The sequence below is a fragment of the Pieris napi genome, chromosome 3, assembly GCF_905475465.1.
Source record: "Pieris napi chromosome 3, ilPieNapi1.2, whole genome shotgun sequence".
In the NCBI taxonomy this organism is placed as follows: domain Eukaryota; kingdom Metazoa; phylum Arthropoda; class Insecta; order Lepidoptera; family Pieridae; genus Pieris; species Pieris napi.
In genome coordinates this window covers 1,322,799-1,335,358 of record NC_062236.1, presented here as the reverse complement: position 1 = coordinate 1,335,358, position 12,560 = coordinate 1,322,799, and the positions used below count along the sequence as shown (strand labels likewise).

At 34.3% G+C, this 12,560-nt stretch overlaps 2 protein-coding genes across 5 annotated transcripts in view; one reads left to right on the top strand and one right to left on the bottom strand.

Moving 5' to 3' along the window:
• Window positions 1-299: 299 nt before the first annotated feature.
• Window positions 300-1,890, bottom strand: LOC125063230 (U3 small nucleolar RNA-associated protein 18 homolog). The gene is made up of 2 exons (XM_047669560.1): window positions 1,651-1,890; window positions 300-1,567 (listed from the first exon to the last, which is right to left on the bottom strand). Exons 1-2 carry the CDS (start codon window positions 1,689-1,691, stop codon window positions 313-315), a joined length of 1,296 nt encoding a protein of 431 aa, XP_047525516.1. The 5' UTR covers window positions 1,692-1,890; the 3' UTR covers window positions 300-312.
• Window positions 1,891-2,735: 845 nt separating this feature from the next.
• The window catches only part of LOC125063741, a 94,281-nt gene continuing 84,456 nt past the window's right edge, over window positions 2,736-12,560 (top strand). For 3 of the 4 annotated variants that reach the window (XR_007119559.1, XM_047670327.1, XM_047670328.1), the window contains exon 1: window positions 2,736-3,948. Coding sequence is in view for 3 of the 4 variants with exons in the window: in XM_047670327.1 (XP_047526283.1) it covers window positions 3,290-3,948 (659 nt within the window). In the remaining variant the exon portion in view is untranslated. The remainder of the gene's footprint in view (window positions 3,949-12,560) is intronic. The other variant, XM_047670326.1, reaches the window with a different exon arrangement.

The window sequence follows — 12,560 nt, the reverse complement described above, 5'->3', positions numbered from 1 at the left end:
TTATAAATTTTATCCAACCCATGCAAGACTAAGGTTTCTTCCAACAAGTACACAAAGACATAGCATTAAAATATGTTTAAACTAGTTTTACTCTTTTCTGATTAATTACAAATTTGATGTTACTAAATATAAGGTTTTTGTCCTCTGTGAAAATTCATATTATAGCATTTTTTCTTTCAAATAAATGATATTTACATATGTACCAATAAATAATAATTTTGTAGGTTTATACTTTATTTCTTGTAAGTCAAACATGAATTAGGATAAGATATATCTGGTTTCAAAATAAAACTACTATAAAACATCAAAAATCTAATAATTCTTAAAATGACCCAATCTGAACAGATTGACAATACCCTTGTTATTACTAATACCCATATAACCACCATTTGGAGAGAAGCCAACTGTTTCAATAAGTTGTAAATTTTTCTGTGGAAAATTTGGAAAAACGTTGTATGATGGTATGTGAAGAGCTTTTAAGGCATTTGGAAGGAAACTTGATGAAACTGATAACATTTCTGAGGTTGGGTTAAAAGTTATGTTGGTTATTTTTGTAGTTAAATGTGAAATAGTTTTTAATGGCACAGGGTTAGTTGTTGTTAATTCAGCAGTATCATAAATATTGACAATTCCTTCAGCTGTTCCTGTTGCTAAAAGACGCCCACAATGACTCATAGATATCCTTGAAGGTGTAATACATCCACTGTCAAAAAATTTCTTAATCGGTTTCATTGTTGTCATATCCCAAACAGTGACTTCACCAAGATCATTAAAACAGTAAAGTTCTCTAGAGTCGTGACTGTATGTCATTGCTTTTACATTTGAATTATTTTTGATATTCTTTATAAGTTCATTTGTGTCAGCACAAATAATAAAAACTTCACTAAATCCTTCAGAGGCCGCAATGAATTTACCATCAGGGGACAATTTAAAATGAACAGCCTTTTTTAAGGCATGTGGAAGTTGGACAATTTTAGTACTGGCCTTAACTAAATCATAAATGCAGTAGGTATGTCTAACGCCTGATATATAAGCTTCTGATCCATCAGGTTTAAAGTGTGTACTTGCTATTGTCCAACTTTTAAGCTTAAAACTATGAAGTTTGTTATTTCCATCCAAAGAATGCAGTGAAACAATGCCTGATGTATTTGCCAGCATGACAGCGCTAACCTTGGGATGAAACTTTAATGAGGTTGTAATTGCACCTTTTTGTGGTGTAATTGTTGTACTCTTTTTAATCTCCAATATGTTTTTTTCAAATTTAGATACTTTTTCTTTGTCTAAGTGACCAACTGTCTTAACAATATCTGATCCAGAATCATCTTTATTTGAAGCATCTTTAATTTTCGCCCAATTTGGTGATCCAATGAGAGTTTCATACTTTTGTTTAAGTTTTTCTGTATACAATGCATCATTTTTAACCTTAGGAATAACAGTGTTCACTTTAAACTGACGATCATCATCGTCGATCCAAGCAGGTTTGCGATCAACTTGACTAAGACTCGTTACATTTCTATTTAACTTTTCTGTAAACTTTTTAGTTTTGTTAAAGAGCAATGACGATAACCTGTGGAAAATATAAGAAATTATTAACATAGATCAATTGATTTGACAAAATAAGAGATATTTAATAAGTTATTATGAACTTACTTGGATTCTTCAGCATCGATTTGATTATATTTTCTCTTCATGGCGTTATTAATTTGTTTAGACGACTCCGGAAATAAAAAATGCGTGCACTATGCAAATTAAGGTTCCAGTTAACAATTTAATTATAACTACAATGTTTATGCTTAAAATATGTTACGTTCGTCTAAAATATAACCTCAAAGATTAGTTTTAAAAATACATGTTTAAGACTTATGCTTGAGATATGAGAGTTTACAGTTGAGGTTATTGTTTACACATTTTGATTGATGACAGATGACAGACGGAACTTTATGACCGTAAAAAAATATATTTTAAAATATTTTATTAAATGATTACTTGACGACAAATGTTTTTTTATAGATATTCGCAGCAGTATGCTATATTGAAGCATTTTACAAATAATAATGTGAATATTATATTACTTTATCCGTTTATTTTCATAATAATTGTGTGTTATCTTAGTTTCATAATTGAGATATTAGGTACTATAGTACTATACTGCACTATCGTATCTTTAATTACATACTAAAGACATTAAAACATATTTTAATTACAATTAATATTAACATGAAATAGATGACCATATTGTTTTAACGAAACTATGATGTTTAATGTTTATAGGGAAATAGTCTATATTTATAAACGTGCTTCAACGGATGCTGATGAGGATGATTATTACTCGAATTGTAAAGCAAATTATTTAGGATTCTAATCGTATCAACAATTTTATGCTTCAATTGGGCAACATTTATCAGAATTGACAATGACGTACACATGACAATAGCGATATGTTGTAATAGAAGTATCAATACATTGCGTTTCATATGCTATGGTTATTCCCGAATGGTCAGTCAAACAGTCAAACTCTTCCCCCTTCATACATCTTGCCGTGTGCACCATATCTATCTCTTTCATTTAATAAAGCCCTATGTTTCTCTCTCATATGAAAACGTTTTCTTGTTAACACAGCAGTAAATTTAAACCAATCAAATGTTTGTCTGAACTAACACAAAAAGATTTTATTGGTTGCTTTTGTTATTGGAAGTAGCCTCAACTAAATGTAACCCGGCATATTCTGAAGCACGCATGAAGCCATTTAAAGAAATAATATTAAAAGGCTTTAGCTATTAGTCGTATTTAATAGCTCAGAGTCTTTCACTCGTCACCGTGTCGTATTCAACTATTCAATTGTAGCGTTTAAAACGGTGTTAATATTATGCGACCATCACAAAACATTAAAAAATAATGTTTCTAATCGTGAAATATTAAAAAAAACATTATTATTTGCGGAGTGTATTGATGTGAAGTGTTTTGTTTAGATGATAAAAAACATTTTTAATCGGTGACCTTTTTACGAAGTGTCAATATGGATCCTAGCTAACCGATCAGACACAGTAGTGAATAGTCATTATCTTTTATTTCCTGCAATAAAAGTACAATGGGGTCGAAGGAGGCTCCCCCATAAAACTGTCACGTTTGTTTTGGACGTCATAAACTCGTCAAGAAAAGGATGGTGCAGTGTGTTTGGGTTCGGAGCGATGAGCGGGCGGCGAGCGATGCTCATATCGGGTCAGGCGGGTCGTGTGCTGGAGTGGTATCGTGAGAGGGTGTTCCATGTGGCGTGTGATGTGTGTGCGAGATGTCCGGCAAGCCCGCGAGTGTCGCCGCGGCGCGGGCGGGCGTGGCTGGAGCGCCGCGCGTGCTGCTGTACGTGGCGGAGCCCCGCCAGTTAGAGGCAGCCGCCGCCAGCCCAGACACCCCGCCGCAGCGTCTCGACGCGCTCTACGAGAACCTGCCCGCCAAAACCGTCTATAACGATAGGAACTTCTACAAACCCTACAGTGAACCTGACAAATTCGTCGACTCACAGACAACATTCATAAAGGAGCAGAGAAGTGAAGAACGGCCCAGTGTCAAGAGAACCACCTGGGACAGTGAATACTTACAGCTGGACAGTGGTGAGTTTCAGCGATGTGGAACGGAGATGCCCATAAGTGTGCCTAGTGATTCAGTGCAAAACAGTGAGAGAGATTTAGGAAAATATGTGAACTACCATCTGTTAGAACAGAGTGTAACTCACCAGTCTATAGTGAATCAGAGTATAAATATACTGAATAGGTCTATAAGTGATAATGAGGGCAGCCCCCAGTTGGTGCGGACTGCTGAGGGTGTTGTGCTTGCTGTGTTGCCTTCTGTGCAGGAGTCAGAAAGAACTACACAAAGTGAAATCCCACAGAGCATTACTGTTCCACTTGGCTGGAGAAGGATTGTGAATGGATTATCAGTCCTCTATGTCAGGTAAGTTCTTTTCTGTCATATACATGTTATTGTCTTATACATATAAGACAATATTATTTTGCCTCTTACTGAATAATTCATCTATGAAATGAGTCTTCTTTCATATTTAGAAGAAACAGTTTCAGTAAAATAAGTAATCAATATTCCTTTGATTTTACACTTTACCTAAAATAAATTACTAAATATTTGTTACTCTTCATTAATTTGTACAATAAATTCATGACACCAACATTTTTTTCAGTGACTGTTGGTGCATGAATAGTATTAATTTATACTACTCCATGGAATGTATGAGATTTAATTGCAGAAAGCTTACAAAAGAGCATGAATTACACATTTCAATTAAATAAATAAAAAAAAACAAAATAAAAATGAAATTCTTTATTCATAAAAGCATATAATTTACATCATTTAAGTATTCATGGGGTATTTCCTTATCTTTTAATCATTCAAGGGCATGCTCAACATTGATTATAATTTATTTATTTTACTTATATATATAATATACCTATTATAAAGTTATTTTTTTTATTTATATGATTTGAGGATATCACTTTCCTTAGTTCTAGTACTTATTTGACAATTATATTCATAATGATTATATTTATATATAACTCTCATCATTGTATAGTTCAAAGCAATTGAATGGACACATTCAATTTAGATTATATATTCATGTAATATATGATATAAGTGATATTAAAATAAATTGTTTTATGTATTTTTTTAAATTAATGACATGTCTAATAAATTCTACATATTTTACAAATTGAAATGTTGTAAGCGGTTCAGGTCATGAGATTCCTAACTAAATTTATTATTACATAAATATTTTATCATTACCAACACTAGGGCCTAAACATTTTACAAATACTTCCCATAATAGTTCTAATAGGTCCCATACTCCAAAGTAGGTATTGTGTGATTTTTTTAGATAATTTCAAACCCAGAGTTGGTTGCTTTGCTAATACTATTTAACTAATTCAATTACATCTAAATAAATAAATAAATAAAGTGTTACTCTGAATGACAATTTCCATTCTTGACCAGAATTAATCAATATGTATTTCAGAATCTTTGAGATTATGTTCACCTGTGGGCTTGCCACGTATAATCTTACGGCGAAAAAATGTAATCCTTACCAGTACACATATTTAATGCTAATAATGCATTTATATAATTCAGAAAATAAAAAGTATGATTGAGCATCACAAAAAGCTGTATATGGGTAGTTCTTATATAAGAGGTTTTTCGTGTATGGAGGAGACGGCCAAGGAGAAAAGTTGGAGTTTATCCATTATACATATATATTATGATTTTTGGCTCGTTTGTGTATCTACTCACGTAAGGGCAAGTTACTTAAAACATATTTTGTCACTTTTTAGAGGGCCAGGGTAAATACATCAGGCAGGGTAGAGACATGAAGATAAGGGTAGATACGTATTTGACCAGGGGAGATAATTAGAAGCAATAAAACAAAGAATACAATTGAAATAATCAACTTTTATCAAAGATTGTTCTTGAAATTTATAATCAGGCAACATTTTTTTATCATATTTATTATTAATCAGACTAAATGCGCCGTTTTTAAGCGTTTCTTTGGATGTCAACGGTTGTTGAATATTTTTTATTTGGTGCTTGCGATCTTTTGAAGTTATTATTTGTTCAATGTCAAAAGGAGTCTCGTTTTCGGACTCTGAATCAGGGACGTAAACATCTTCGACTCGGAGACGAGATTTTTTATTAGACGAGTATGTCATGACACCAAGCTTAGAATGATCGCAATGTATATCTTAATTGCAAAAGCAGCTTAAAGACTTCATTTTCAATGTTGTCGGATCTTCAATGTTCCATGACACCTGATGGACGCGCAAAGTACCAGCAAAAGTCTTTATGAGTGTTTTAGCACTAGCAAGCAAAGCGTCTTTGTCTAAAATATCTTTGTCATAACGAAAACATTAATGCCAGGACAGTTTTTCTGAATAGCATCTGACAAATCGCTCAGACATGCTATATCTTTGCCACTAGCTACCAATAGGTCGGCTGATCTTTTGCAAACAGCATCAACACCATCTGAAGCTCCCTTACCGTGTCCAGCTTCATGGTAATTCCAGGTAAAGTCTGTAAGAGCTGGGTAAACTTCTATTAAATGAGTGCGATATTGTGTCCATCGCTCCAAAAATGGAGGATCTCTACTTCTGGTGGCAAGCTGTTCAAAATTGGCTGTAAGTGTGCCCATATAGCTGGAGGCGTATGTAACAAAATCTGTGACATCGAACAATAGCATGTTGTCTTTACTTCACCTGATGCCTCTTCTTTCGTGTAAGTTACAACTGTGTACAGACTTATCTGTTGACGTGCACCTCCAAAATGGAATTTCTTCTGCGTATTTTGTTTAAAGTCACTAAGGTTCACGTGAATCACAGCTTCTCTTACTGTCAAATTTGTCTTATTAATTTTAAAAGCAGAATGTTGGTGGACTAAATTCAGTTCATGGTGAAGAAAATACTCCAAGTTGTCTTCTAACTGTATAATCAAATCACGTATATAATTATTTTTACAATGCAATCTCGCGATAGACACTGTTCGTTACACCTATTGCAACAAATTTGAAGAAGATTTTGATGGTTTGATATTGATGTAACTTTGGGTTGGAATAGTGCCGTAAGAATCAGATCCACATTGGCGTGTGCAACACACAGACATTAAATAGGTGGCACAATTACTATGATACATATCTCCCCTGGTCAGTAAGTATCTCCCCTGATAGTAATCTTACCAGGGGAAAGACGCCAGGGGAAAGACGTTTTCATAACATAATACATTATTTTGGTTTATCCAAGAAAGTTTTCAATGAATAATAAAGCAAGCTTTGACTATTACAGTATTACTAAATTACGACAGGAATTGCAAATAATTAAAATGATTATTATAACTTTTATTACTTACCAGTGGAGAGACACAATGACCTTGCGAAACCGTTACATCGCACGGACGTGACACAAAAACTGGCAAATTGCGTCGATCTAACCGCTTCTGTGCTTAGTATTGCGAACTTCACGTTGTTAATTGTCAATGAGCGAGTTCGGTAATGTGGCTGTCTTATATTTTATATTGTAGCAGCGTGCGAATATTGCCAGGGTAGATACACAAAAAAAGCGGGACAACAATAAAGTTTTAAAAATTATTGAAAATAAGCAAATATTTTTCAATTTCTCTTTAATAATGTTAAAGTATATTTAATTACGTTTGTGGTAAACATAGTTTGTTTTAGCAAATAATACAAATATTGTATGTATTGTATGCTAGTTGGGCTGAAACCGGTAAGGGGACAGGCCAGGGTAGAGACTTTTTTAGACTATATAACGAGTTTTACAAAAATATGCTTTAATGAGACATTTAATTATAATGTTATTTAATAAAGGACATTTAAGAGAAGTGATTCATTGCACAAAATAGCAACATATAGATTAAAAAACCACTTTTAAATAGATTGCCACCATAGTTACCTCTTATAAGAGAATCACCCATATGCTAACCCATAATGTTAATCTAAAGATAGTTAACCGATAATAATGTACCAGGCGATGAGCAACGCGAAGGAGGCTCAATCGCGCGTTTACGTTAAATCAATCCGAAGTGGACAAACCAGTCGGGCAGCTGTGCGGACGTTGCTTGGCCTAAGTTAGGAGGTACTGCCTTAAAATTTCATCACTATATGTGTACCCTGGACAAAATAATAGACATTTGAACATTGAACACTTAAATAGTATAGAACGTGCAGATTTGGATAACTTGCGTATTGTTCTTATATTGCGATAAAGAACATATCTTTGTTTTTAATTTATTTTATTATTATAATTATCACTTAAGATGTCATGTGGAACATGGTGTAATGGTTGCAGCTCCTTACAAACCTTGTGTAAAACAAAAAACTTGGGGATTAAAAAGTTTGGCAGAGAGTTTATTGCCAGTTCTTCTCTTCCGTTCTATGCCCTTGATTTGAGAACTGGCAGTAAATGTAAAACTAGCTAACATTTAATGTATATTTATTTTTTGGACGTTCATAAGTGTACATTGTTTTACCTATATGAATAAATGATTTTTTACTTAACTTGGCTTTCTAAGTAGAATACAGTAGAACATTCATTTTAATAGCATAAAACAGTAGCTCATGATAATAATAATATTTTTGCTTAATTTTTGTAAGATTATCAAAGTCAATATGTTTGGATAAATCGTGAAATGTTTTCCCTCTCACCACTAATTTACTTTCAAAACGTGTACACGATGCCCATAATATTAAATTGGCTTTACCGGTGAAGCAGAGATATTCCATTGTGGACAGGGCCGGAGTTTAGGTAATCATTTCCAGCGGGGCTTCACGATGTAAACGTTTTTGTACTTGGGCCTCAAACGTTTGTATGATAGCTGATTGAGGGTGCTATTAATTATTGGATTGTTTAAGAATATTCACTTATTGTTGTCGGTTTATAAGACGTTTTGGAACAGTGTGTCCTAGTGGCTTCAGCGATTCTCATCCCTGAGTCGTAGGCTCGATCCGCGGCACTATTGGACTTTCTTTCTATGTGCGCATTTAACATTCGCTCGAACGGTGAAGGAAAACATCGTAAGGAAAACGGCTTGCCTTAGACCCCAAAGTCGCTTATTAAATTTACAAATGGTCCAGACCTAAAAAGGTTTTTTTTAATAAGTCGTTTTAATGATTACATTTTGAAGTAATTATTCAATGGGGCCTATTCGGACCTCAGAAGTCTACGCATGTGCAGTACATCCCTGGTTAGATTCCTCTCTCATTACGCCTCTTATCTGTCATTGGCAGCACAATGCCGAACAATACGCGCTCACGCATCTTGCGAGTTTAATACCTCGGGATTCTTTTGTCTCTGCCTATGGGATCTGCATTATTAATTAGCTTTTGTCTTTCGTAATTGGTTTCTAATTGATTGAGCGTTTTGATACAAGAATGCGACGTTGTTATTCTCCGATCATTTTTGTTGATAAAGATCATTTTTGCTTAAACAATGCGGAACAAAAATGCCATATATTCAAACGCCGGTATCAAATATGTCGAAAACAATAAAGAGCTTAATGTCCTATTTAAATATACTGTAACAGTAAAGTCTTTCATGCAGTTATTTATCGGCCAGCTGACCGACAATAAAAAAACAACGGACACCGCTCGGTTGATTTACGATGCAAAAAGATCATGGTTTTAAGGATTTCTTTGGGCTTTGTGAGTTGCATAATGACGGAGTTTCAATGCGATTGTTTCGATGAATCGTTGGGCGTCACCGGGCGATGATCCGATTTACAATTCGTTCCAACAGCACTTCACAATGGACCGATGTATGGAGCCATTGCGTTTGTCACCACCCGCCGTGTGAAATTCTTTTATACAGCTCTGAGAAGTGGGCAAAATTGCCGCCGATAACACACGTTTGTTGGAAGGGTTTGTAAGTAGTTTTTGCGTCAGTGCACCTACTTTATACCCCTATGTTTTCCTCGTACTCTGTTTTAACTTGCATTTATGAAGCGTGAATTTGCAAAGTTTAACAAGAACGTCTAGACTTCTACAAGTAATATCGTAATGCAAGCGGTGTGGTCGTTTTTTCTAAACAGAAGTACTGAGAGTTCATAAACGCGTTACTCGCAAATCATAGCTGTCAAAGTGGTAGGGGAGCCCAAGAGGGGATTTCGGGATTTACTAAAGCGCGGCAGATTAATATATAGGGGGATACCTTGTACCCGGTTAAGTACCTCCACAAAATATGAGGCCCATATATAAGGCCGCCCGTGAAGGAGACAGGATCAGATTTGTAAAAAAAAATTGACCATCAGAAATTCCCGAGCGCGTCAGATTAAGGTAGGGTGAGTTAATTAAATCCTAAAAAGTGTATATTCCACTAATCTGACAATTTGAGAGTGACGGAAAAAAAGGGGAGGGCAACAAAGTTGTAAAAAAAAAACGTCATCTCGACATTCTCGAGCGTAGCTAATTTTTTTTTTATTTTGAAGGAAATAATTCAAGAATAATGAAAAATATATAATCTGACGATTTCCGCAAGCCGAAATAACAAAAATTCGTCGATAAAGTTAAATGCGTGCAGCTGCGTGATGCCTACATTTCCTTAAACCGATCGGAATCTACTAAACGGCGTTCTAAATATTTCCCTCAAAATTACATTTCCTGTGAATTTGAACCGATTCGGACCGATCGATTTTGAGAAATTTTGAAAAATCTTAAAAAAATAAGAAATATTTTTTTTTAAAGTGGTTTCTTTATCGATCAACTTCAAAAACTAATCCGCCTTTGAGCTTGAAAAACCACGTCGATCGCCACCAAGCTGGTCAAAAGCGGTTGATTAGTTCGAGAGATATCGTGAACGAAAGAAACCCGAAAAAGTGTTTTTTCGGGATTACTCCGAAATTTGTGGTTCGATCAATTAAAATTGCAAAATTACTTATGATGATGATAAAACTGCGTCGAATGCCGCCAACCACGTGAAAATTGCTTGATCTATTCAAAAGTTATTGCGGTTTGAAAATTCCAAAAATAGTGTTCTATGAAACTTCTATCAGACTTTCGAGCTGGGAGAGCTCAAATGCATAGAAATGTTATTTCTTTGAACTCAGCGAGCTCAAAATATCAATTTTAAGCGCCCAGGAATAGAATTAGCGGAAAGTTGCAAGGATGGCCCTTTAGGTGAACCGTTTTTCTAAATTTTTTTTTGTCAGATCAGGCGAATCCCTCTAGATAATCGTCAGATTATGAGACAGTACGTTTAGAACATAAAGATGAACCACATATATCTTAATCTGACGTGCTTGAGTATTTCAAAATGGCGATTTTTTTTTGCAAATTATGAAAATGGCCGTGGGTTTGCGTCCCATCGAAATCGTCAGATTAGTGAATGAGAGCTTTTTTTTGGTGCACTTAACACTCCCTTAGAAAATCTGACGCGCTCGATAATTTTTATTTTTTTTTCATTTTCAACCCTTAAATACAACCACCCGCATCATGCAAACGATCAGATTAACATACGTACATTATAAAAAATACGTAGGGCATTGATGCTATCAATATCTGACGCGCTCGAGGATTTCCATGCAACAGTTTTTTTTTACATATTTAATAATCTATAGCCGCTTCCCCCACCGATGAAAAGGTATATATCATATAACATTTTTTTCTTCTTATTATCTAAGCTTTGCATCCCAATAGGTCTCTACGACGCTCGAGTAAATCCCCATTTAGCATCGTGGGCTCCCCTACCAAAGAGAAAATAATGACTACCAATCTTTAGTCTATTGTTTCGAAGGTAACACGAACCGTACCTGAGTTGGAAGTCAGTAAAACTTTACAATGTTCCTAATTTGAGATTTACAGTCGTCTCCATGATGAATGGCTATTGTGAAATACATACAATATTGCGATAAAACAAAATGTGAATATCTTAAATGCTTTACGTTTGTGGCACATTTTCCACGATTGGAATAGGGTTGAGCGGTTTTATTATAGTATTTTATTCCTAATACGTTTCAATTATTTACGATGAGTTATGTACGGATTGTTTGTTAATCTGATGTTAAAAATATGTTTATTATGGAATATAAGATACAGGTATCACTTCTACGTCTTTAAATTTGAATTAGTAGACATCCCTACTCATCGGCAAAGAAGACAGAGGGTGTAGGCCAAGAGAGATACTCTTTTAAAATAGCAAATCTTCATACAAAATGACTATGGCAAACAACACTTATTTTAAAACAAAGTTATGTGTTAGGTTAGCTCATAAACATTGTCGAGTGTGTTGCTGGCTTTTTAAGAATTGGTACGCTTCTCACTTGAAGGATCTTAAGTAGGATTGGTTCGGAAATTAACGTAATGTTTTTAATTGCGCAAAAAATACCATACAATTTTATTAGTAAGTTATATATATATAATAATCTTGTATGTTTTTAGTAGAGATAGGATTTAAAAAGATTTTTTTTAAATATTTAATTATTATTAACAGTAGCCGTACTCTCGCTTAAGCAACTTCTCGATACTTAAAAAGGTTAAATTAAATTTCTAGTAGTAATAACGACAGGTATAAAAGGTAAATTGCGCTATACAAGCGCAAAAATTATCGAATTGCGCAATAAAAACCTTATCTCGAGTCGTCTGGAACGGTACAGATAATAATTTAAATTTTGTTGAAGTTAATAAGAAGATTGCTGTAATCACAACTTCCTTATAAGATTATTAATGTCAATTCATGCAATTTGTTATTGCAGTTATTTTGGTTTAAAGTTCAGATTTCCGGGGTAATAATTCATATGAATGATAAGCCAAAATAATGAGTAAATTTTGATACCAGGATATCTATATCAAAATTTACTCATTATTTAGGAATATCGTTTAAAATCAGAACTGGGGCAATTCTTCCTAAGTATTAGCTCGAAAGTAATCCTTTATATTGTAATAGGCTTTTCGTTCAATGAGATTAACTCGGGGGCTTTGGGTCCGAAACGGTAAATATAATAGGGTTTCAATTTGACTTGCGACAAGAAAAGAGTGTACCAATTCTTAAAAGACAACACACTCG